The 25028-nt window shown below is 45.0% G+C and overlaps 1 protein-coding gene across 3 annotated transcripts in view; it reads right to left on the reverse strand.

The window, feature by feature from the left end:
• The window catches only part of SPECC1 (sperm antigen with calponin homology and coiled-coil domains 1), a 305354-nt gene that overhangs the window by 150143 nt on the left and 130183 nt on the right, over positions 1–25028 (reverse strand). Inside the window, exon 1 of one of the 3 annotated variants that reach the window (XM_049776823.1) lies at positions 6942–7113. The exons of the other annotated variants lie outside the window; for them this stretch is intronic. Coding sequence (XP_049632780.1) covers positions 6942–6981 — 40 coding nt within the window. The 5' untranslated portion in view covers positions 6982–7113. Of the gene's footprint in view, positions 1–6941; positions 7114–25028 lie in introns of those variants that run through there. 3 annotated transcript variants of the gene reach the window in all.

Below are 25028 nucleotides of genomic sequence, written 5' to 3' on the forward strand. Positions count from 1 at the left end.
AAATACTGTAAGAATGTGGTTGACAAAAATCAAAAAAGGGGGGGTGGAGAGATAGCATGGAGAAAAGGTGTTTGCCTTGCATGCAGAAGGTCAGTGGTTTTGAATCCTGGCATCCCATATGGTTCCCTGAGCCTGCCAGGAGCAATTTCTGAGCGTAGAGCCAGGAGTAAACCCTGAGTACTGCCAGGTGTGACCCAAAAACCAAAAAAGAATGAATGTGGTTTTGAGAGAGGCCAGTCATAGCACAGTGGTTGGGTGTTTGTTTTGTATGTGGCTGACCCAGGACGGACCTGGGTTCGATCCCATGTCCAATATGGTCCCTCAAGCCAGGAGCGATTCTGGGCACATAGCCAGGAGTGGCCCAAAAACCAAATAATAATAATAATAATAATAATAATAATAATAATATGGCTGAGAATGTTCTTATACGAAAAGTAACTACTGTTGTCCACCTAACATCTAACATCTGAGCTATCCTCTATTGGGCACACCAAAGTCCCTTCTTCCAAAGTCTTATGGGGGTTGGAAGTGATCAAGTCACACACCACTTATAAGCATGGGCCCTAGGACCTCTTGCTATATTTTCCACACACATTTTTGTTTGTTTGTTTTTGGGGCACACCCAGCAGCACTCAGGGGTTACTCCTGGCTATGTGCTCAGAAATTGTTCCTGGCAGGCCTGGAGGACCATATGGGATGCCGGGATTCAAACCACTATTCTTTCGCATGCAAGGCAAATGCCCTATCTCCATGCTATCTCTCCAGCCCCAATCACACAATTCTTCAACTGACTGCATTGACAAATATCCAATACAACATGGGAACTTGAAGAGCTTGACTCAGAAGCTTGACTTATAATTATATATTCCCATAACTGTCCCCAATTCCCCATTCAACCATGATAAGTGGGAGAAATCACTTTTACTGATTGAAATGTCTCTCTGGGATCCATATTTAACCACAATTGATATTAATTGTAACTAATAGAAGAACATTAAACGGTCTAGGTGTAATTTTTGACTTTTATATCATCTGTATTCATTGCTTAAAAACATACATAAAAGTTTAAAGCGAAGAGTACTAAGTCTGATTGCTTTAAATCAGGAAAAGCCTTCTTTTTTTTTTTTTTGGTTTTTGGGCCACACCCGGTAACGCTCAGGGGTTACTCCTGGCTATGTGCTCAGAAGTTGCTCCTGGCTTGGGGGACCATATGGGACACCGGGGCATCGAACCGCGGTCCGTCCAAGGCTAGCGCAGGCAAGGCAGGCACCTTACCTTTAGCGCCACCGCCCGGCCCCAGGAAAAGCCTTCTAATTTCTCTTCCATTAAGGTCTCCTTTAACATATAGGTACATTTAATGAACAAATATTTTTTAAAAAGGAAAAACTGGATGGGCCCGGAGAGATAGCACAGCGGCGTTTGCCTCGCAAGCAGCCGATCCAGGACCAAAGGTGGTTGGTTCAAATCCCGGTGTCCCATATGGTCCCCCGTGCCTGCCAGGAGCTATTTCTGAGCAGACAGCCAGGAGTAACCCCTGAGCACTGCTGGGTGTGGCCCCAAAACAAAACAAAAACAAAAACAAAAACAAAACAAAAAGGAAAAACTGGAAAATGATACCCCCTTCCTTCCTTTGGACTGATACAACCCAGCTAGGCCCATTCATTCCTAGACTGAATTTGAATTACAGTTCCCTGCAACCCTTTCGAACAACTGGTTAGATTTGTTAATCCTGACGGTAGGAGATGTAATCATCAACATGTTCTGATTCTAGCTGCCCTTATTCATGCAAACTTTCACGTCTTTGATTCAATCCAGAACTTTTGTTCTTCCTTCATTGCAACTCTGAAATGAGTCTTGCAACTTATTGCACAATAAATCTCAGAAGATCACAAATATGACAAAAGGAAAACCAGTCAATTCCAGGGCTAGAAAAGCAGGTGGGCACCTGTTTTCTGCTTCAAACATACCCTAGAGAGATAAGGACCAACGTGAAGAGAAGGACCAATTCCAACCTGAAAGGGGGAAAAGAGTTCATTTCTCACACACAATTCAAATAGGCCCTCCCTATTCAAGCAACAGGGGTACAGTGAAAGCAGGGGTATTATGGAACTCCATCTAAAACAAAAGCTGGAAAGGTTGGAGAGAGAGTATAACAAGGGTATAGAGTATATACTTGACTTGCAAGCTTCAGCCTTGGGTTTGATACATGACACTGCATAAGGGAGGGGAGGGGAGGGGAGATGAGGGGGGAGAAGGGGAGAAGGGAGGGGAGTAAAGAGGAAGGGAGGGGTGGGTTGGGGAAGGGAGGATAGAGAGGGCAGAGGGGAAAGGGGAGGAGAGTTGAAGGGAGGGGAGAGTGTAGAGGAAAGGGGAGGGGAGGAGAGAGGAGAGGGAGAGAGGAAAGGACATTAAGCTACAGGAACTGCAGCTAGCTGTCACCTCAGCCAATAGTTAGTGCCAATAGGACCAGGATCCCAGAACTCAAAATGGATTTTCAGCTGAAGGCAGACTCACCCCAAGCCTCAACAAGTGACAAACCACAGCAAGACTGGGAAAAAAAACAGTCACTTCCATCCCACCTGACTCCTCTATAAGCTGCTGCTCCTCATCAAAACTTCACCAGTCCTGCATCTTCGGCTTTCCCCACCAGAACCTAGGTTCCTACCTACCCTCCCACACTTTAGATCTGCATTGTGGTCCAAATGTTACCCCAGACCGGCCCTGCTCCCCACCCTTTGTTTTTCTCTGATGTTACTCACTGATAAGCCACTTTGATTTCTAATGCTGCTCTGCAAGTCATAGGACAAATCTGGTGCAATATAGCAATCATGTAAAAACCAGACTTGGATGTTATTCTCACCTTGTCTACTCTCTCTTTCTCTCTCCCTTTTTCCTCCCCCCCCCCCTTCTCTCCCTCCCTCCAACTTCAGGATAACATCAGTTGAAATTTTAGTGTAAAGCACAGGCTTCTTTTGTTTACCTGTTGGTTTCTTGGGCCACAGCTGTCAGTACTTGGAGCTATTAATAATAGCTCATGTTATCTTTCACAAATAGCCCGTGGCTATGCTGGAGGGGGCCATAAATGGCACCTAGAACGGTCCTCACTATCTTTTATTATTTATTTATTTATTTTTATTTTTTGGTTTTTGGGCCACACCCGGCGTTGCTCAGGGGTTACTCCTGGCTGTCTGCTCAGAAATAGCTCCTGGCAGGCATGGGGGACCATATGGGACACCGGGATTCGAACCAGCCACCTTTGGTCCTGGATTGGCTGTTTGCAAGGCAAACGCTGCTGTGCTATCTCTCCGGCCTGGTCCTCACTATCTTTACTATTGTTCTGGCCTACCTTCTTCAAATATGGGTCATTGATAGGGTTGCAACACTAAATGTGGGAGTCATGTACAATAAATTTCTTTATGATCATCTTTTGTTTGTTTTTGTTTTGGGGCCACACCCGTTGGCCTCAGGGGTTACTTCTGGCAAGGTGCTCAGAAATCGCTCCTGGCTTAGAGGGGACCATATGGGGCACTGGGGGATCAAACCACGGTCTGTCCTAGGCTAGCGCTTGCAAGGCCTTACCTCTAGCATCACCGTTCCGGCCCCTCTTTATGATTATCAATGAATGTCTGACTTGTGTACCTATTTTACGTACCTATATAGCTGAGGCCATATAAAAAGTTCCTGGGGCAAAAAAACTTTTAGTGGAAAATGTATATGAAGTTTTGATTTAATGTACCACAACTGCGGGACTGCACTCAGCAGCCAACCCAGGACGGGACGGACAATGACAATGATGTGATTCCCATAAGATGTTCAGCCGATTTATCAAGTAAGACTATAAGCCAGAATTGTATAGAAGGGTATAGAACAAAAAAGCAAAATGAACACCTCACTAAGAATACTATATCCAGCTAGATTACCATTCAGATTTGAAAGAACTATAAAGAGGGGCCGGGAGGTGGCGCTGGAGGTAAGGTGCCTGCCTTGCCTGCGCTAGCCTAGGACGGACCGAGGTTCGATCCCCCGGCGTCCCATATGGTCCCCCAAGAAGCCAGGAGCAACTTCTGAGTGCATAGCCAGGAGTAACCCCTGAGCATCACAGGGTGTGGCCCAAAAACCAAAAAAAAAAAAAAAAAAAAAAAAAGAACTATAAAGAGTTTCATGGACAGATAACAGTTTAGAATGTCATAGTCTTAAACTAATTATACAAGAAGTGTTAAAAGAAGGGCCAGAGTGGGCCCGGAGAGATAGCACAGTGGCGTTTGCCTTGCAAGCAGCTGATCCAGGACCAAAGCTGGTTGGTTCGAATCCCGGTGTCCCATATGGTCCCCCGTGCCTGCCAGGAGCTATTTCTGAGCAGACAGCCAGGAGTAACCCCTGAGCACTGCCAGGTGTGGCCCAAAAACAAAACAAAACAAAAAACAAAGAAGGGCCAGAGTGATAGTATAGTGGTAGGGCATTTGTCTTGCATGCGGCTGACCCGGGACAGACCCGGGATCAATTCCTGGCATCCCATATGCTCCCCGAGCCTGCCAGAGGTGATTCCTGAGCACATAGCCAGGAGTAACCCCTGAGCGCTGCAGGGGGTGACCCACCCAAAAAAATGTACCACAACTGCCATGAGGTGATCCCTACCTCACATCTCCATCTCCACTTCAGAAAAGAACAAAATCCAATGTCTCAGGATCTCATTAATTTCTTCTATAGCACTTCACTGCTGCACTTAAAAACAGATGGGGGCCAGAGCAGTGGTGCAAGCAGTAGGACATCTGCTAGCGCTAATCTAGGACTGACAGCAGTTTGATCCCCCTACATCCCATATGGTCCCCCCAAGCCAGGAGCGATTTCTGAGCGCATAGCCAGAAGTAACCCCTGAGCATCACCGGGTGTGGGCCCAAAAACCAAAAACCAAAAAAAAAAAAAAAAAGATACCGGGTTAGAGAGATGACTCAAAGGACTGGAGCATGCTTTGATCCCTGGTCAGCTTGAACCATCATTCTGGGAATGTTGCAACCCTCCCCCTAGTGTGGATGAGAGAAGAGGAGGGGAGGGGAAAGAAGGGGAGTAGAGTATAGAAGACAGGAAAGGAGGAGAGGGGAAGAGTGAAAGGAGAGGAAGGGAGGGGTCAGAGCTGGTAGGGCACTCATTTGTCTTGCATAGTGCTGACCTGGTTCAATCCCCCACATTCCACGAGATTCCTGGAGCACTAACAGGAGTGAATTCTGAGTGCAGAGCCAAGGGTAATCCCAGAGCAATTTTGGGCCTAGGTGTAGCCCCAAAACAAAAACAAAAACAAAACAAAAAAGGAGGAGGAGTGGAAGGAAGGGAATGGGAGAGGAAAGAGAAAGGGGAGTGAATGGGGGAAGGGAGAAGAGAGCAAAGAGAAGGGAGGGGAGAGAAGAGAAGTGTGGGAGGGGAGAGAAGAGAGGCAAAGTGGGAAGAGGAGGGGAGGGGTGAAAAGGGGTGAAGGAAGAGAGGAAGGAAAAAGAAAGGAGGGCAAATGAAAAATAGAAGCAAAGAGAGGCCTGATACAATTATAATCACTTGCAGTTCATAGTCCTATATTTAAAGTGCTTCCTAAGATTTTCTACTCGGATATTTTTGCTTTCTGCAAATCAGATGAGTTACCATTTTGGAAAAAATGCAGTCAATAAATCACTGAATTAAAAATATACCTTTTATCTCCTATTCATATTAGTATTCTTTAAAACGAGGTCACTTAGAAATTTTTGAAAAGTGGAGATGAGACAGAGATCAGAGCAAGCATTCTGCCAGGAGACTACATCCTCTGCACCTCACAGAACTCTTGAAAACTCTGACAAGAGGGGCAAGTCTTTTTTGCAACTTTAACCAAGAAAAGAATACACAGGGGCTTTCACCGTGCCCGGTAGTAGGTGATGTTCAAGAGACCTTTCCAAAAATGTTACAGATCCTTACTTAGGAGTTTTTCACGGAGCTGTCTGCAACACGGGCACTATTTTGTAATTGCTGGTTATTCAGCCCAAGGAAGTTTAGGGAAAGTGCTGTGTAATCCACAATTGGCAGCCCCCACGTAATCTATGCAGTAACCCCACGTGGAGACATTTTTGTCTTCAGTCTTCCAGGGCCACAAAATTTTCCATCCCGGTAGCGGGACCAGTCCAATGTACCCCCAACTGCCAGGAAAGGCACCTAGGGATGCGGAGGTGCATGGCCAGTTCTACTTCCTGCAGAGATGAGCGGCTCCAAGAAAAGCCAAGCAGGTGAGAAAGGAGCCGGGCAGGCACAGGTTAGGCGGAGCAAAGGTCCGCGCTCCCGATTCAAGGGCAAATCACTCCACCCCACACACCTTTGAAGATCCCCTTTCCCTTACTCAAAGGCCAAGTTTACAGTAGCTAACCTCTGACTCTAGGAAGTCTAGAGTTCACACGACACCAAACATACACTTTCCCACCAGCAGATGTCATTGGGGGGGGAGAGGGGCTGATGCCATTGGGGGCGGATGAACGCGACCCCCTGTTGACAGCATGCAAACCTCCTTTGGGTGGGTGGCAGTTTCCCAATGCCACAGCCCTGGATCCTCCTCCTCCTCCTCAGCATCTAGTCCAGGCGCGATCGGAGGAGAGCCCGGCCCGGCCGAGCACGCAAGAAAGGTCCCAGCCAGGGGAGGGAGAAGTTTGGGGTTGCTGCGCGCAGCCCTTGGGGGGGAGGGGGGACGAGACACGGGTGCGGGTGTGAGCCAACAGACCTGCCAGCCCCGCACAAGGAACTGCAGAAAGCGGGAGGGCCGAGGGGGCACTTTGCTGGCAAACGCCCGGCGGGCTGCAGCCAGGACCCCCCTCGGCCCTGGGGGCCTGCGATCCCGGGGCAGCCGCCTTCCCGCCCCCTCGAGGCGCCCCGGGACGCGCGGGCCGGAGGGTGGGGGCAGGGCTCGGCGCGACCCCCGCGCAATGTCCACAGACCTGCTTCGGGCTCCTCGGGCCGCCCGGAGTGGTTGCCCATGCTCGGCGAGCGGCGGCCGGCTGGCGGCTCTCGGACGGGCCCGAGCGAGGGGCTCGGCGGGGCGGCGGCGCTGACGAGGCGTCTCGTCCGGCGGGTCCGCTCCAGTCAAAGAAAGGGCCGAGCGCCTTCCAGTTCCCGGCGGCCGCCGGCGGAGCGCTCGATCGCTCGCTCCTGGACCGCCCGCCTGCCTGCCCGCTCGCGCGCGAGGCCACGCCCACCTCATCTGCATAACGCCCTCCCTCCCGCCGTAGATATCTACATAACGCCCACTGACGGCCGCGCCCACCGCCGGCTGGCCCGGTCGACCACGCGGCCCTGCTCATTTGCATGCATGCCCGCCCCCTCCTTCGCTTAGTCGCGCCTGGGCGTGGCCAGCGGAGGGCACGCCCACTCCCTCCCTGGCAGCCGGCCGTCCGGTTGGGCAGCCGCGGACAACTGCGGCAGGCAGGACCTTGTTGTATAGGCTGGAAAAACCCCAGTGCGGGGACGCGGAAGCCGAGTGCCACCGCTAAGGGACCAGCCGAGCCTGCCTGCGCGGATAAGAAGGACTTTGGGTAGACACAGCAGGGAGAAGGCGCTGAAGAAGTGTGGGGGGTAAATGGGTGAACAAGCAGCTCTTGAAGGCTTGACCATCATTCAAAATGAATGATAAGTTTTTATTTTAATGTTTAATTGTATCTAAAATTGCATTTTAATAAAACATCGGAATTGTTTTTACTGTTATTGGGAATTATCACCTTATGGAAATTACCTTGAATGACTTCGTAGTTTCTCTTTTGCTGTTCTAGTTGTGGGTGTTGGAGCAACACCTGGCTTTTTCTCTGCTCGGGGCTTATTCCTGGCTCTGCGCTCAGGGATCATCACATGGGGCGGGCGATGGGGATTGAACATGCAAGGCAAGCGCCTACACCACCAGCCCTATGTTGTAATCTTACACTAAAATCGCATAGAACAATCTTGCAATAAAAACATTTAAAAATTAATAATATCAAAAAAAAGAATCAATAATATGAGGAGATTGACTAGGTCTATCTCTTGCATCCTTTGAACACTATAGTCCATTTTTCTCATCTGTCCATGTCTTGGATACAATGGATCACTCCAAAAAGTTTCCCTACAGGGCACCACACTCTCAATTCCCTTCCTCCCTCCTTCCCTCCCTTCCTTTCTTTTTCCCTCTCTTCCTTCCCTCTTCCCTCCCTTCCTTCCCTTCTTCCTTTCTTTCTTTCCTTCCCTTCCTTCCTTCATCCCTCTCTCCCTCCCTCCCTCCCTTCCTCCCTCCCTCCCTCCCTCCCTCCCTCCCTCCCTCCCTTCCTTCCTTCCTTCCTTCCTTCCTTCCTTCCTTCCTTCCTTCCTTCCTTCCTTCCTTCCTTTCTTCCTTCCTCCCTCCCTCCCTCCCTCCCTCCCTCCCTTTCTTTCTGCCACACTCAGTAGGACTCCTGAGTTTACACTCCTTGCAGGTACCATAATGGGATGCTGGAGATCAGACCCAAATAGGCAGTAAACAAAGCAAGGTCCCTGCATGCTACTGTACTCTGGCCCATCTCCCAGTTTTCTGTACTTCCCTGATTGTCTTCTCTGATTAGATAGTCCCTAATCTACTTGATCCATGAGTTCCTTAAAGTTCAGCTACTACTTCTTTTTCTTCTTCTTCTTCTTCTTCTTTTTTTTTTTTTTTTTTTGGTTTTTGGACCACACCCGGTGACGCTCAGGGGTTTCTCCTGGCTATGCGCTCAGAAGTCTCTTCTGGCTTGGGGGACCATATGGGACGTTGGGGGCTCAAACCGTGGTCCGTCCTAGGCTAACGCAGGCAAGGCAGGCACCTTACCTCTAGCGTCACCACACCGGCCCCAAAGTTTACCTACTTCTATTCAGTTTGATCACCTCTTCTCTAACAGCCATCATAACCCACTTGGGCTTTATTTTTATTTTATTTGTTTGTTTTTTGGACTGGTGTCCAGTGACACTCAGGGGCCACCTCTAGCTACACGCTCAGAAATTGCTCCTGGCTTGGGGAACCATATAGAACACTGGGGAATTGAACCATAATCCATCCTAGGTTAGCGCAGGCAAGGTAGATGCCTTCCTGCTTGTGCCACCGCTCCGGCAGTTTTTAGTCTGCTAATTATTCGGGAGTACTCCCAGGAGGTGCTCAAAAGACCTGAAGGCCCCTCCTAGAGGTTGTCTACCAATAGGACCAGCTGTCAAATGTAAGGAATCCTGAGGAATGGGGTGCTTCAGGTGATTTTAAGGAACCCCTGGGCTGTGTCTTGTGATGCTCAGGGGAATGGGCTGTGTGGTATCAGGGATCAAAACAGAGCAGACTGTATGTATTGTACATACATTAACCCCTGTGCTACTGCTCCAGAACCACTCACTTGTAGTTTTAACATCAACATGGCCAGTTTGGTCCTCTCTTCTGAACTCAAACTACCTTTTTGACTCATTGATTTGTCTTAACAGGTGTTCTAGTTTAACAAAATGAAATGATTTTCTTCTATAGGAACCCCTGGGCTGTGTCTTGTGATGCTCAGGGGAATGGGCTGTGTGGTATCAGGGATCAAAACAGAGCAGACTGTATGTATTGTACATACATTAACCCCTGTGCTACTGCTCCAGAACCACTCACTTGTAGTTTTAACATCAACATGGCCAGTTTGGTCCTCTCTTCTGAACTCAAACTACCTTTTTGACTCATTGATTTGTCTTAACAGGTGTTCTAGTTTAACAAAATGAAATGATTTTCTTCTATAGATGTCTTGTACAGTTCTCTATACCTACATAAGTAGAATATCAGTACTTTTCACCACTTCTCATACTACGGCCTGATCATCTCTAATCAAATCATTACAACTGCCCTACATACCAAGCATCTTTAACTGTCTCTTTATAATCTTCTCTTGACATAATCCTCTAAGTAATGTTTATAAAACCTAGATCAAGTCATGACTCCACTTAATACTTCAATGGTTTGTTTGGCAATGGAGTGTGTGTGTGTGTGTGTGTGTGTGTATGTGTGTGTGTGTGTGTGTGTGTGTGTTTGGTTTTTGGCTTATTTGTATTGGCATCATACCAAGCAGGGTTCAGGGAGTATTTCTGCCTCTAAACTCAGGGATCATTCCTTGTACTACATAGATGACCTTCTGGAGCTCCAGGGATTGAACCCAGGTCCTCCGCCTGCAAAGCAAGGCAAGCGTCCAACCTGCTATTACTATTTCTTCTGCTCTTCTCCACTCCAATAGTTTTATATTTCTCTTGGGGCAAAAGCCAACACCTCTAAGGCCTCTAAAGCTAAAGCCACCGGCCTCTAGGGTCCCAAAAAGGCTTCCCTTCTATTGGGGGAACCACCTATGCCACTACAAACACACACACACACACACACACACACACACATACACACACACACCTCTCGTTATATTGTCTCTCTATAATTCCTCAAAAGAGCCAAGCATTCTCCCACCCAAGGATCTTTTAATCTTTCCTGTTTTTCCTGCCTAGAATGCTTTTCCTCCAGGTTCCTAAGATCAGGAATTCTGAAATTTTTATACAACCCCAGATATGTAAAATAGATATACAAATCATAGATATAGTAAGATATTTATTTTTAAATAATACTTTGATAGATACATAATTTTGCCATTCATTAAGACTAGTGATTGAAGGGGCTGGGGAGATAGCATTATCAGTAAGGCATTTGCCTTGCACATGGTCAACCTGAAACAGACCCAGGTTTGATTCCCAGGATCCCATATGTCCCCTGAGCCTGCCAGGAGCAATTTCTGGGTGCAGAGCTATGAGTAACCCCTGATCGCTGCCAGGTGTGACCCAAAAACAAAAACAAATAAACAAAAAAACAAAAGAAAGAAAGAAAGAAAAGACTGATGATTTTTCATACTAATGAGTGGAGATGCTTGTATAATTTTTTAAGTTTTTTAAAGATTTAATTATAGCACTTTAAATATTAAGAAACTTGGAAATAAACTAATTGGCCAACAATACTGAACTGATCCTATAATCAGTATATGCATATATGGAACTAAAATGTAAGAGGAAACATTTGTTGAAAAATAGCGTTGGGAGAGGTAGAGAGAAGTACATAGGTAGGATGCTTGCCTTGCATACTGCTGACCCAGGTTCAGTCCCCAGCATCACATATGGTCCCTCTAGACCTGGCAAGAGTGATCCCTGAGTACAAAACCAAGATTAGCCCTGAGGACTGCTTGGATGTGCCTTCCCCCAAAAAAATTTTTTTTCCAATTTTTTTTTTTTTTTTTTGGTTTTTGGGCCACACCCAGTGACGCTCAGGTGTTATTTCTGGCTATTCATTCAGAAATCATTCCTGGCTTGGGGGACCATATGGGAAGCCGGGGCATCAAACTGTGGTCTATCCTAGGTCAGCCACTGCAAGGAAACACCCTACCACTGTGCCATTGCTCCAGCCCCATAAACAAACAAACAAACAAAAAGCATTATGAGTGCTTGCTTATTTTTACATGAAGAATTTTCCATAAACTATAAGAGCAGAAAATTTTGCATGTGCAGTCAAACCTATAATTTAGAGGCAAAGAAAGTACAGGAGTTAAGTCACATGTAAGGCCTGGTTCAATCCTTGATCTGGCTTGACCTGGTTCAATCCTTGGTACCAAATACCTCCCATGCATGTCTGAGTGAAGCCCTAAAGGATTCTGACCTCCATAGGGTTGACCTTGATGGACACCAGCACCACATGAACTGACCAGTATCATATCCTTTAGTCCTAACCAATAAAAATGCCAACCTGGCAGGCCAAGAATCAGAATAGTGTTTAGGGTTTCCTAAATACTGCTTGAGAGCTACCCAAGACCCTCAATAAAAGCTTCACTTTTTTTTTCCTTTTGGTTTCTGGGCTACACTCAGTGATATTCATAAATAATCCTGGTTCTGCACTCAGAAATTATCCTGGTGGTGTGTTGTTTAAATATAATTTAATGAGTCCCTGTGCTGGTGTGGTGAGGCCCTTCTCAGGTCAGCCTGGTGCCTGTACCCCCTTTTCTGGAAACCATATAGGATAATGGGGATCAAACCTGGGTCAGCTACATGCAAGGCAAGGATCCAACTTATTGATCTATAACTCCAGTCCCCAAAAGCTGGTCAGGGATTACTCCTGGCTTTACACTCAGAAATTGCTCCTGGCAGGCTCGGGGGACTATATGGGATGCCGGGATGTGAACCACTGTCCTTCTGCATGCAAGACAAATGCCTTACCTCCATGCTATCTCTCCTGCCCCAACCTGCAGTTCTTAACAGACAATAGTCCTGAATCTGAACCTGGCTGTTGCAGGTTTAGCAGCATTAACTGGTATTTTGTGTCGGGACTGCAAACTCATTGCAGAATCTGTGGAGTATGTGTTTGGAACCAAAGCAGCAGAGAAGTCATGACATGCCAACATAGATTAAGCACTGCCAAAAGCACCTCACATTCATCATGTTTGATTAAGTGATTTTTTTTTTGATTTTTGGGTCACACCTAGCAGTGCTCAGGGGTTTCTCCTGGCTCTGTGCTCAGAAATTGCTCCTGGCAGGCTCGGGGGACCATATGGGATGCCAGGATTCGAACCACCGTCCTTCTGCATGCAAGGCAAATGCCCTACCTCCATGCTATCTCCCCGGCCCCACATGTCTGATTAAGAATTAAAAAAAATTTGGGGGGGGGGCTGGCGAGGTGGCGCTTGAGGTAAGGTGTCTGCCTTGCAAACTCTAGCCAAGGATCAGGACCACGGTTTGATCCCCTGGTGTCCCATATGGTCTCCCCAAGCCAGGGGCAATTTCTGAGTGCTTAGCCAGGAATAACCCCTGAGCACCAAATGGGTGTGGCCCAAAAAAACAAACAAAAAAAAATTTTTTTTTTTGGCTTTTTGGGCTACACCCGGTGTGCTCAGGGGTTACTTCTGGCTCTGTGCTCAGAAATCACTCCTATCAGGTCCAGGGACTATATGGGATGCCAGAAATAGAACCTGGGTTCATCCTAGGTGGGCCATGTGCAAGGCAAACAACCTACACTGTGCTATCTCTCCAGCCCCTATGAATTAAATTTTTATCAGAAACCTTTACTGTTGCGAAATTTGTTATCTCCCTCTCCCCTACTCATATATAAATGAACATTCAATTATGTAATCCCATATGGGGTCATGGCCCGCAGTTTAAGAAAAAAAATTTTGTTTTTTGTTATTGGGCCACACCTGGCGGTACTCAGGGGTTACTCCTGGCTGTCTGCTCAGAAACAGCTCCTTGCAGGCTCGGGGGACCATATGGGACACCGGGATTCGAACCAACCACCTTTGGTCCTGGATCGGCTGCTTGCAAGGCAAATGCCACTGTGTTATCTCTCCAGGCCCAGTTTAAGAAATTTTTGACATTGATTCACTTTCACTTCCTGAGTCTCTGTTCAAAATACTGGGTTCAAAGATGTTCTAGAGTGCTGGGGAGAGAGCCCAAGGGGTAAAGCACATGTCCAGCCTGTGCAAGGCCCTGAGTTCAGTTCCTAGTACTACATAACTCTCTGTGTACCTTGGGCTTCCAAGGACCTTCTCACCCAAGCACTTGATATAGGCCTATAATTTTTTTTGTTTGTTTGGGCCATATCTGGCAGCACTCAGGGGTTACTCCTGGCTCTGCATTCAGAAAATGCCCCTGGCAGGCTCAGGGGAAATATGGGATGCCGGAAATCAAACCTGGGTCCGTCCCAGGTTGTCTACGTGCAAGGCAAATGCTCTATCATTGTACTGGCTCTCCAGTCCATGCCATATACATTTTTGGGGGTTCACACCTGGCAGTGCTCAGGGGTTACTCCTGGCTCTTCGCTCAGAAATTGCTCCTGGCAGGCTCAGGGGACCATATGGGATGCTGGGAATTGAACTTGAGTCCATTGCATGTAAGGCAAACACCCTACCGCAGTGCTATTTCTTTGGCCCCAACCCCATACTTTTTTTTTTTTTTTTTTTTTTTTTTTTTACACAGATATGGGGCCGGAGAGGTGGCGCTAGCCCAGGACAGACTGCGGTTCGATCCCTCAGTGTCTCATGTGGTCCCCCCAAGCCAGGGATGATTTCTGACCGCATAGCCAGGCGTAACCCCTGACTGTCAAATGGGTGTGGCCCAAAAAACCAAAACCAAGCAAGCAAGCACAAAAATCCCAGATATGCTGGTTTTGTGGCTGACATGTCCAAGGTTGGTTTGGAGCGGGTCAGGCCCCCTCCTCAGCGTCTCTACTGTAGTTCCAGAAGCCCCAGTAGCCATGCTCATGTCCAGAGCTTTCTGCCATATCTGCACAAGCGGCCAATGCAATAAACCAGGGGTCTCAAACTCAATTTACCTGGGGCCGCAGGAGGCAAAGTCGGGGTGAGGCAGGGCCACATAAGGGATTTCGCTTACGGAATATTCGCAATAAAAAATCACATTAGTAAGAAAAAAAATCGCATTAAACATTTGCATACCCCGAACGGAACTGCTCGCGAATAATCGCGAATACTGCGATATTTGAAGGCCGGTCGTGGGCCACAAAATGTTGTACAGAGGGCTGCAAACGGCCCGAGGGCCGCGAGCTTGAGACCCCTGCAATAAACTCATCTAACTCTCAAAAGAGGGGCAAACCTAGTAGGAAAAACTCATGGACTGGCCTCATAACTAATCTTACTGGGGCCTTTTGGGGAGAGGGCGCAAGTTCCCTGCCCTCCTGAACCCTTGAGGGCACACAGACACAGACACACCCTACAACTGCCACCACACCAAGAACCCAGCTTCTCCACTTTACCACTAATCTCTGAAGAGATTCCTAGCTTCAGAAGACTGCCAAGTATGCTGATTTTGTGGCTGATATCTCCAGAGAGAATTTGAAGCCAGGCTGGGCCTCAGCCCCTGTGCTTCTGTATTTCCAGAAGTCCCTGTAGTCATGTCCATGAACCACTGCTGTTGCCATATAAGCTCATCAGGCCAGCCTCACAGATCCTCAAATTTGTGAATTCTGCAATTGCCTATGCAGATGCATGACACCTTCATAATTTTAATACTGACTTCCCATGGGACAGAGTGATAGCACAGTGTAGGGCGTTTGCCTTGCATGCTGTCAACCCGGATGGACCAGGGTTTGATTCCTGGCATCCATATGGTCCCCTGAGACTGCCAGGAGCGATTTCTGAGTGCAGAGTCAGGAGTAAGCCCTGAGCACTGCCTAGTATGTCCCAGGGATCATTCCTGGCAGGGCTTGAGGGAACCGTATGGTGCACCAGGGACTGAACCTGAATTGGCCACATGCAATGCAAACACTCTACCCATTGTACTATCCCTCCAGCACCAAAAAATAAATTAAGTTTTCTGGGTGCACTGTTAGTGTTATTATTAGGTTATTAGTTTCCTTATATTACAGTTGTTAATATGTTATTTCTTATCATTCTATAGAGCTCTGTGTTCATGTCTCATATTTAATAGCAAAGACAAAAAGTCCATTGTCAATTTCTAGCTACTTTTCATGTAAACATCCCTTCCCCCTCCCCAGTGCTTATTCTGCACAAAACTAGAAACAGATAATTTTATCTCCTTGGGCTTCCCCAGAGCACCAACAGCCAGAACTGTCCGGGAGAAGTACTACATCACTGTTGGACACACACTGGGGGAGGGATGAGGAGTGGGGAGCTTTAAGAGCTCCAACAGCCTCGGAGCTAACAGACCAAATTTCTCTCCTTTTAACAACCTGTCTTCCTCTTGCCTTGGAGAAATAAAATCAAAGTGTAGCTCAGTCATGTAATCCTTTCCCAGGCTAGAGCAAGTGAGCACTAACGGAGATTATTCCATGACAGTACCAACTTAAATAAACTAAGCCAATCCTTAGTACAAACACTTCTGATACACTCACTGACCTCCCTAACAAGCACCCTTTAACCTTCTATTTATTCACTTATTTCTTGGATTATTATCTCTCTAGAAGAATGCACGCTTCCCCAGATTAGGAGCTGAATGAATGAATGAGTAACTATATAGACTGTGCCATTAGGAAATCAGACCTTTTATTTTTATTTATATATGACTACTTCTTTGCTTTGGAAATCCCATAATTGGTTTCTCCACAAGATTAGCTCATCATAGCTTTAGTGTGTAAACTACAAAACCTACACAACATGGAGTACATAGAAGCCAAGATAATGAGCTATACACAAAATTTTAGAGCCAAAATGCATAGGAGAAGGTCAATCCCCCTTTAAAAGGTAAAGAATAAATACAGAAAAGATGGTTGACCTCTCAAGATATTTATGAAACCATAGACAAGACTATTTGTGAACATATACAATGTTATATGTATACAGTGACATAACTTCAATTTATAGATAGCTATGTGTTTCACAGGGAGCTATAGAAACTGATGTAGCTTTATTAATTTCATGAAGGTGTCAATCTATATGTTATGAAATTAATGTGTTTAAAAAGTAAAGTAGATACCAACCCAAGACAAATCCTGGATACTGATAGTTTAAGAGTCTTAGTTAAATCTTTAATAGTGTGGCCAGAGTGATGACACAGCGGTAAGGCATTTGTAGCCAACCTGGGACAAATTCCCCCCAGCATTCCATAAGGTCCCTTGAGCCAGCCAGGAATGAGTGACTTCTGAACACAGAGCCAGGAGTAACCCCCGAGTGCCACTGAGTGTGACCCAAAACCCAGAAATAAATAAATAAATAAATAATTCTTCATAAAAGTAAATAAATAAATATTTTTGTTTGGTTTTGGTTTGGGATTTTGGGCCACATCCAGTGATGCTCAGGGGTTACTCCTGGCTATGCACTCAGAAATCTCTCCTGGCTTGGAGGACCATGTGGGACGCCAAACCGCGGTCCATCCTAGGCTAGCACAGCAAGGCAGACTACCACTCTGCGCCACCGATCCAGCCCAAATAAATAAATCTTTAACTGTTTTTTGAACTCTTTATTTTCTCTTGTCTTTGCAAACTTATTGAAGTCACATAAGGGTGAGATAGCATTAGTTTTCCAATTTACTTCCTGCCTCAAATTTTGCTATTGCTCAACTTGTTTATCCATCAATCTTACCAGAAATGCAAATCTTTCCAACTACATTTTTGCTTAAAAGTTTTCTGTGAGCCTTTCTGTGAATATGTAGTTGCTCCTCTGGGTGCTCACCACAAAAACACCCATGATTTCACTCTATCTTTAAATAAAGTTCCCAGTTCTTCCATAGGTATACAAAGTCCTCCATACTTACTCACCCCAACTTTATCCCTATTATTCAAAAGTATAGCCTCCCGTTTTATATTGCAACAACAAGAAGTCAAAAGATAGGGCCCGGAGAGATAGCACAGTGGCGTTTGCCTTGCAAGCAGCCAATTCAGGACCAAAGGTGGTTGGTTCAAATCCCGGTGTCCCATATGGTCCCCCATGCCTGCCAGGAGCTATTTCTGAGCAGACAGCCAGGAGTAACCCCTGAGCACCGCCGGGTGTGGCCCAAAAACAAAAACAAAAACAAAAAAGAAGTCAAAAGATGACTTGAGGGGCCGGAGAGATAGCAGGGAGGAAAGGCAAAATCAAAAAAAAAAAAAAAAAAAAAAGATGACTTGAACACACCTTTTAGGGGCCTCTTTTTTGTTTGATTGGTTTTAGTTTCAGACCACACCCAGTGAAGTTTAGGGGTCACTCCTGCTGGCTCTGCACTAATAAATCACTGCTGGTGGGCCGATATGGGGACTATATGAGAAACCAAGGATCAAACCCAGGCCAGCCACATGTGTGGCAAATACCTGCTATACTGTCTATCTGGCCCCTCCTGTCTTTTCCAACTGCTAATTTTTCCTGCTTGATACTAATTCTATAATTTGACTGCAGCAAATACATTTTAAATCTGTATTAACTAAAATCTTATATTTTCCCACAAAAATACATGTTTTTTCGGGGGGAGTCACACCCGGCAGCACTCAGGGTTTACTCCTGGCTCTATGCTCAGAAATTGCTCCTGGCAGGCTCAGGGGACTGTATGGGATCCCAGGATTCAAACTACCATTCTTCTGCATGCAAGGCAAACACCCTACCTCCATGCTATCTCTCCAGCCCCCAAAATACATGTTTTTAGATGGAAAGCCACAGCTGGCAGTGCTCAGGGGTTACTCCTGACTCTGCACCTAGGAATCCCTCCTGAAGTACTCCAGGAGCCAAATAGGATGCTGGGGATCAAACCATGGTTAGCCACGTGCAAAGCAAGGCTGTTAGTACCGTGGCCTCAAAGCCACACTGTTTTAACCTTTCCGTTATTATGTGCCTTCTCTCCATTTTTGTATGGTACATGCCTCATATATAAAAAAGTGAATAATATACTTTTCTCTAGAATACACTAAAAACATTGACATAGCAAGCAAACAAAGTAGTTTTGTGATAATTATGGGGACTTTCAAAAGATTCTCTGCTATCCTGAGAAATGATGCATATTTTAGTAAGACTAAAAAGCATTACAAACTATCAATCTCACTAAATGAACATCTAATTTTAATAATATTCAAATTAACCAGGAATTTGATATTTTTATTCCAAATCATTGGCAATAAAACAACTCTGTAAAACCCATGGAAAATTAGAAAAATAACAGCTGCGATAATAGCTCAAGGTCGGGCAATGCTTACATGTGCAAGGTTTTGAGTTTAATCCTCAGGATCTCATGATCCCCCCAGCACTGCCAGATGTAGTCCTGGTGCTTATGTCCCCAGCACTGCCTTGTCTAGCTTCTATTTACAAAAAATAGAAGAGATTTGAATTATTAGAGTAAAAACCACACCATAAAATTAGATAAGAGAGGCATGAGAGATAGCTAAAGGGCTGAGCACATGTTTTGTTTGTGAGAAGCTCAATTATGATCCTCGATACCACATGTTTCCCAAGCATTGAGCCAGAAGTAGCTCCCAATTGCATTTTGGATATGACCTTAAAACAGCAAGGATAAAAACCCACCAGAATTTTGTTTACAGTAAAAGGAAAATTCCCCTCAACTCCCCAAAAGGAATAAAAAGACACTTTGAAGTGAGAGAAAACTTTATACTCAAAAACAAATTTCAAATTAATATACATCTTATTGTGAAATAAAAATATTTTGTAATAAAAATATTTTGTAATAGTGAGGAGGGAAAATTTGGGGGGGGCCACACCCAGTAGTGCTCAGGGATTACTTTCAGTTCTGTGCTCCGAATTTACTCCTGGTAGGCTTAGCAGATCATATGAGATGCCAGGGTCAGGTCAGCTGTGTGCAAGTCAAAGGCCCTACCAGCTGTGCTACCACTCCAACCCCACAGGGGAACATTTTTTTTATTATATTATATTAGGATATAATATAAGCAAGGTAAATGCTCTCCTACTGTGCTATAGCTCCAGCCCCTCAACCTCATCATTTTAGTTTTTGGGTCACACCCGGCAGCGCTCTGGGTTCCTCCTGACTCTGTGCTCAGAAATCACTCCTGGCAGGCTCAGGGGACCACATGGTATGCCGGAATTCGAACCACCGACCTTCTGCATGTAAGGCAAACGCTTTACCTCCATGCTATCTCTCTGGCCCCCAACCTCATCATTTTAAACATTTTCAAATTCCTAAAAATTTTTAGAGGGACCAGAGAGTATAAAGCAGGTAGAACATTTGTTTTGCATGTGGCTGGGTTTGATCTCTGGCACCCCGTGTCATGCCCTAAACACTGCTAGGAGTAAGTCCTAAGCATTGTTGGCTATGGCCCCAAAGCTAAAAAAAAAAAATCCAACAAAAAGAAGTAAATTGGGGGCTGGGCGGTGGCGCAAGAGGTAAGGTGCCTGCCTTGCCTGCGCTAGCCTTGGACGGACCACAGTTCAATCCCCCGGTGTCCCATATGGTCCCCCAAGCCAGGAGCAACTTCTGAGTGCATAGCCAGGAGTAACCCCTGAGCATTACCGGGTGTGGCCCCCCCCCCAAAAGTAAATTTAGACATGTATGTTGAAAATTATAAGAATGATGGATAGAAAGATAGTATAGTGAGTAGGGTGCTTGCCTTGCATGAGATTTGATACCTGATTTTGAAATACTGTCTCCCAAACCCTGTCAGGAGGTAAGTCCTAAACATAGAGCCTAGAGTAAGTCCTGAGTATGGCTATATGTGACCCAAAAACCAAAAGAAGAGAGACAGAAAAAGAATACTTTATATCAAGGTCAGGGATGTAACTCAGAGAGAGAGTGCATTTGCCTTGCATGTGTAAAGCCCTGGATTTAGTTCCCAGCACTGCCCCACTCTCAAGAAAAAGAATACTTATATCTGAAACAAAAAAAAACAAAAAAACACATGTCCTTCAGGAATTACTACTAGAATTTATTCAAATAAAATGAAAAATATACATTAACATCTAGTTTGCAAGATAATAATTTTTTTTTTTTTTTTGGTTTTTGGATCACACCCAGCAGTGCTCAGGGGTTACTTCTGGCTCTATGCTCAGCCTGCTCCTGGCAGGCTCGGGGGACCAAATGGGATGCCGGGATTCGAACCACCGACCTTCTGCATGCAAGGCAAACGCCTTGCCTTCATGATATCTCTCCGGTCCCGCAAGATAATAATTTTTTTTGTGTGGTTTTTGGGCCACAGCCAGCGATGCTCACGGGTTGCTCCTGGCTATTTGCTCAGAAATACTCCTGGCAGGCATAGGGGATCATATGGGACGCCAGGATTCAAGCCAACCGCCTTAGGTCCTGGATTGGCTGCTTGCAAGGCAAACGCTGCTGTGCTATCTCTCCGGTCCCAAGATAATAATTTTCAACATTTATCTAGAAGTAATTACATATTAAGGACCATTTTAAGTATCTTATATATTTTAACTTATTTAATCATCATAAAATTTAACAAGATTTTTTTAACCCCTGGGGCTAGAGAGATAATATGGAGGCAGGGTGTTTGCCCTGCAGAAGGATGGTGGTTCAAATCCTGGCATCTTATATGGTCCCCCAAGCCTGCCAGGAGCAATTTCTGAGCATAGAGCCAGGAGTAACCCCTGAGTGCTGCCAGGTGTAACCCAAAAACAAAAACAAAAAAAAAAAAAAAATAAAAGAAAGAAAGGGGACACAGAGAGTAACTTGTCCAAAGCTAACCTGCATAGAATGATATAGCCAGGGTTTAAAATGCATTACAAGTGCCCCAAGGCAAGCTTCTTAAACTGTGAGGTTTCATAACTAAAAGTGGAGATCATGAAACATTTGGCAAGTCTAATGAACAATGACCAAAAATTAATTCAGAATTAATCACATAATAAATTCAAGGTGCTTCTAGCAGCACTCACTTCTTTTTTTTTGTTTGTTTTTTTGTTTTTGGACCATACCCGGTGGTGCTCAGGGGTTACTCCTGGCTATCTGCTCAGAAATAGCTCCTGGCAGACAGGGGGACCATATGGGACACCAGGATTCGAACCAACCACCTTTGGTCCTGGATCGGCTGCTTGCAAGGCAAACACTGCTGTGCTGTCTCTCCAGCCCCAGCACTCACTCTTGAATTTCTCTGGCTAAAGGAGTCATGAATGGTAAAAATTTAAGTAGCCTGGCCCTATACTAGCAGTATTTGGACTGCTGCAGGTCTATGTACATAGAAAGATTGAAGCTATTCTCTTAACTATCACGAGGTCTGTCCACTTTCTAACAGGACTCAACTCCCCATATGGTGATGCTCCAAGTGTTTTACTATAGTGAAAGGATATAACATAGGGGAAAGCCCATGAGGAGTTATCTGCCAGAATTTCAAGAATTCTCTCCCAGTGGAGTCCTATCAGGCTTTGTTAATTCCCCTAATAAGAACTGTGATGACAGTCTCTGAGGTCTGTCCACAAGGGAAGCACAGTAGAAACTCAATGCCTAGTGTGCTCTGCTCCTGGGCTCTCCACACCACACTCCAATCCTGATAGATGGTTTTTGTTTGATTTTTTTATTTTTGAGGATCTTGGTTTGAGTGTCCTCAGGACTCAAGTACTCAGGATTTTCTCTTGGCTCTGTGCTCAAGGATCACACCAGGGAGTCCTTGGGGACCATATACAGAGCTGGGTTCAGCTGCATATAAGACAAGCATCTTTAACCTTGTATTAAAAACTCACTAGGATTTTGTACTGAGAACTGTCACCCTCTGCTAAGCACATGCTACAATTCCAGATTCCCACGAGGAAAGCAGGTTGTCATCATAAACCCCAAGGTTTCTGCAAGCAACCTAGACCATGATGCTTCATCAGCTGGGGTGGTGGAAACCATACTGAAATTCAAATTCCTAGGTGCCAGCCAAGCACCAACCTTGCAAGCAGCCCTTCAAAGTATAGCCCTGCCAAGCCTGGACACTTCCCTGTCTTCACAGGATCCATGCCAATTAGCTCAACTCTGCAAAAATTCTCAATGCTGGGCTCAAGTGATCTAGCTCAAGTGTGGGGCACATGATGTGTGAGGCCCTGGGTTGACTCTCTGGCACCATAAGAACAATAGCTATCTGTTGTTTCCATTCTATGTGCAGTCACAAAAAGCTATGTAAGGGCCAAAGAAATAGTACAATGGATAAAGTGCTTTCTTTCCTTACATGTATCTGACTTGGGTTTGATCCTCGGGCCTCCCTATACACTGCTTGGAGTTACCCTTAAGTGCAGAGTTAAGAATAAACTTAAAGGGGCCGGGCGGTGGCACTGGAGGTAAGGTGCCTGCCTTGCCTGCGCTAGCCTAGGACGGACTGCGGTTAGATCCCCCGGTGTCCCATATGGTCCCCCAAGAAGCCAGGAGCAACTTCTGAGCGCATAGCCAGGAGTAACCCCTGAGCGTCACAGGGTGTGGCCCAAAAACAAAAACAAAACAAAACAAAAAAAAAGAATAAACTTTAAGCACCACTAGGTATGTCCCTAAAACCAAATGAACAAAAAGCTGAGAAAGACTTTTAATATTTAACATGGGAGCCTAGTTAGATAAATTAACAATACAGTCATAAAAGGACATCCAATGAAGTTCCTAAACATAATAAGTTACAAGGCAAGTTGGTTAATAAATTAAAAATATCATTCTTGGGGCATTGATGTAGATACATGTTAGAATACAAGCTCCAGGATTTAAGCACCACCAACACATATATGTAATTATAATTATTAAGTATGATATAGTAAACATTATTCATTTTACGTATAAGCTCAAACTTTATACAAATTACTCTTATGATATAATGGTGCCCCTTAAAACTAAATGAGCTAAAAAGTTATAGCCACACAAAACTCAACACAGATATTTATAGCAGCCAAAACTTGTAGCAACTAAGATGCTAAATAAATGAATAAGCAAACTATGGTATGTGCATAGAATAAAATGATATTCAAATAAAAAAGTAAGCTATCAAGCTACAGAAATAAATTAAATGCAAAGGGAAAAAAATCAGCTGGAAAAGGTAACACATATGATTACATAACAACCTGTACAAAGTGAAGACATAGAAGTCATAAAAGCATTTCATGACTACCAGATATTTACAGACAGGGAGAGAAGGGAGAATAGGAGGGGGAAGAGTAGATAGAACACAGGGTTTTGTTTTATTTTTTAGTGTCAGGAACTGGACCCATTTTGTCACACATTCAAGGCTGAGCTACATCCTGATCTCCACAGGAGACTTTACAACAGTAAATCTAGTCTATACCTCTAGTATTTGATACATGTCATTAAATATTTAAACCCAAAGAAGTGCAACACAAAGAATGGAGTATGAATTCTAGTTAATAATAGTAGATCTAAGGGCCAGAGTGATAGAGTGATAGCACAGCTGTAGGGCGTTTGCCTTGCATGCAGCCAACCCCAGGGCAATTCCCAGAATCCCCTATGATTCCCACCCCCCAGCCTTCCAGAAGCGATTTCTGAGGACAGAGCCATGAGTAACTAACCCCTGAGTGCCACCGGGTGTGATCCCAAAAAACAAACTAGAGATTAAACCTGGATCAGTCACACACTCCCTATCTGCTCAACTCTCACTCTGGTCTCTTGCTTGTGAATCATACCTAGAGATTCTAGTCTGGCTGTCTTCTACCTAGTATCTCTACCAAGCTGCCTGCCAGAACTGTTTTTATTGAGTACAGGGACCACCCCCAGGTAGGGCAGCTATCCAGAGCCTGTGCTGCCCAGGTTTATATATAAGACAATCTTTGTTTTGGGTGAAATCAAATTGTAAACAAACATACAAAGAAACCAGGGATGATCTTTGTTTAGGGTAAGAATAAGATATAACCTAACACATTTACTCAGTCACTTATTTTTATTAAGGCACTATGATTTAAAAAGTGGTTCATAATAGAATTTCAAGCACACAATGTTCCAACACCAATCCCACCACCAGAGAAATTTAAAACATTTCAAAGACTAAATTTTAGAGGTAGGAAATTAAAGAATGAAAATGCATGCCTTGCATAAGTCTGAGTCAACAGCATGTCCCTCGTGATCTCCAAGTAACAGTGAACCTGAACTTTCAACAGTCCAACCTTATTGGTCAGGTATCAGTGGGAGTAATCCCCATGTCTCTTGAGCATTTCCTGGGAGACCCCCACAAAAATAGAAATATAAATAATAAAAAGTAAAGTCTACTTCTTGAAAAGAAATTGTGATTTGAACTTAAAGTAACATCACAAAACTGGTGTAACTGTAACTGGACTACCTGTTTTTTATCAGCCATTTCCTACATCTTTCTTGCTAAAGAAAGCTGGGGACATGATGCTGATGGAGGATCCCACTATTCTTAGTTCAGGAATAGACTAAATTACATGGTCTAAGCCAATCATGGAGATTACATTTTCTTTGTTGGTGGCTATGTTAGGGATGATAATGTGGCTCAGTTTAGGTGAACACTAGAGAGGAATGCTATTATTGAGATATTGGGGCTCTCTTGCTTTTACAGGGGTGAGCATACCTTAAAAAGGTGAACACTAGAGAGGAATGCTATTATTGAGATATTGGGGCTCTCTTGCTTTTACAGGGGTGAGCATACCTTAAAAACACACCTTCTGGGGCTGGAGAGATAGCATGGAGGTAAG

This window comes from Suncus etruscus, chromosome 7, assembly GCF_024139225.1.
Source record: "Suncus etruscus isolate mSunEtr1 chromosome 7, mSunEtr1.pri.cur, whole genome shotgun sequence".
In the NCBI taxonomy this organism is placed as follows: domain Eukaryota; kingdom Metazoa; phylum Chordata; class Mammalia; order Eulipotyphla; family Soricidae; genus Suncus; species Suncus etruscus.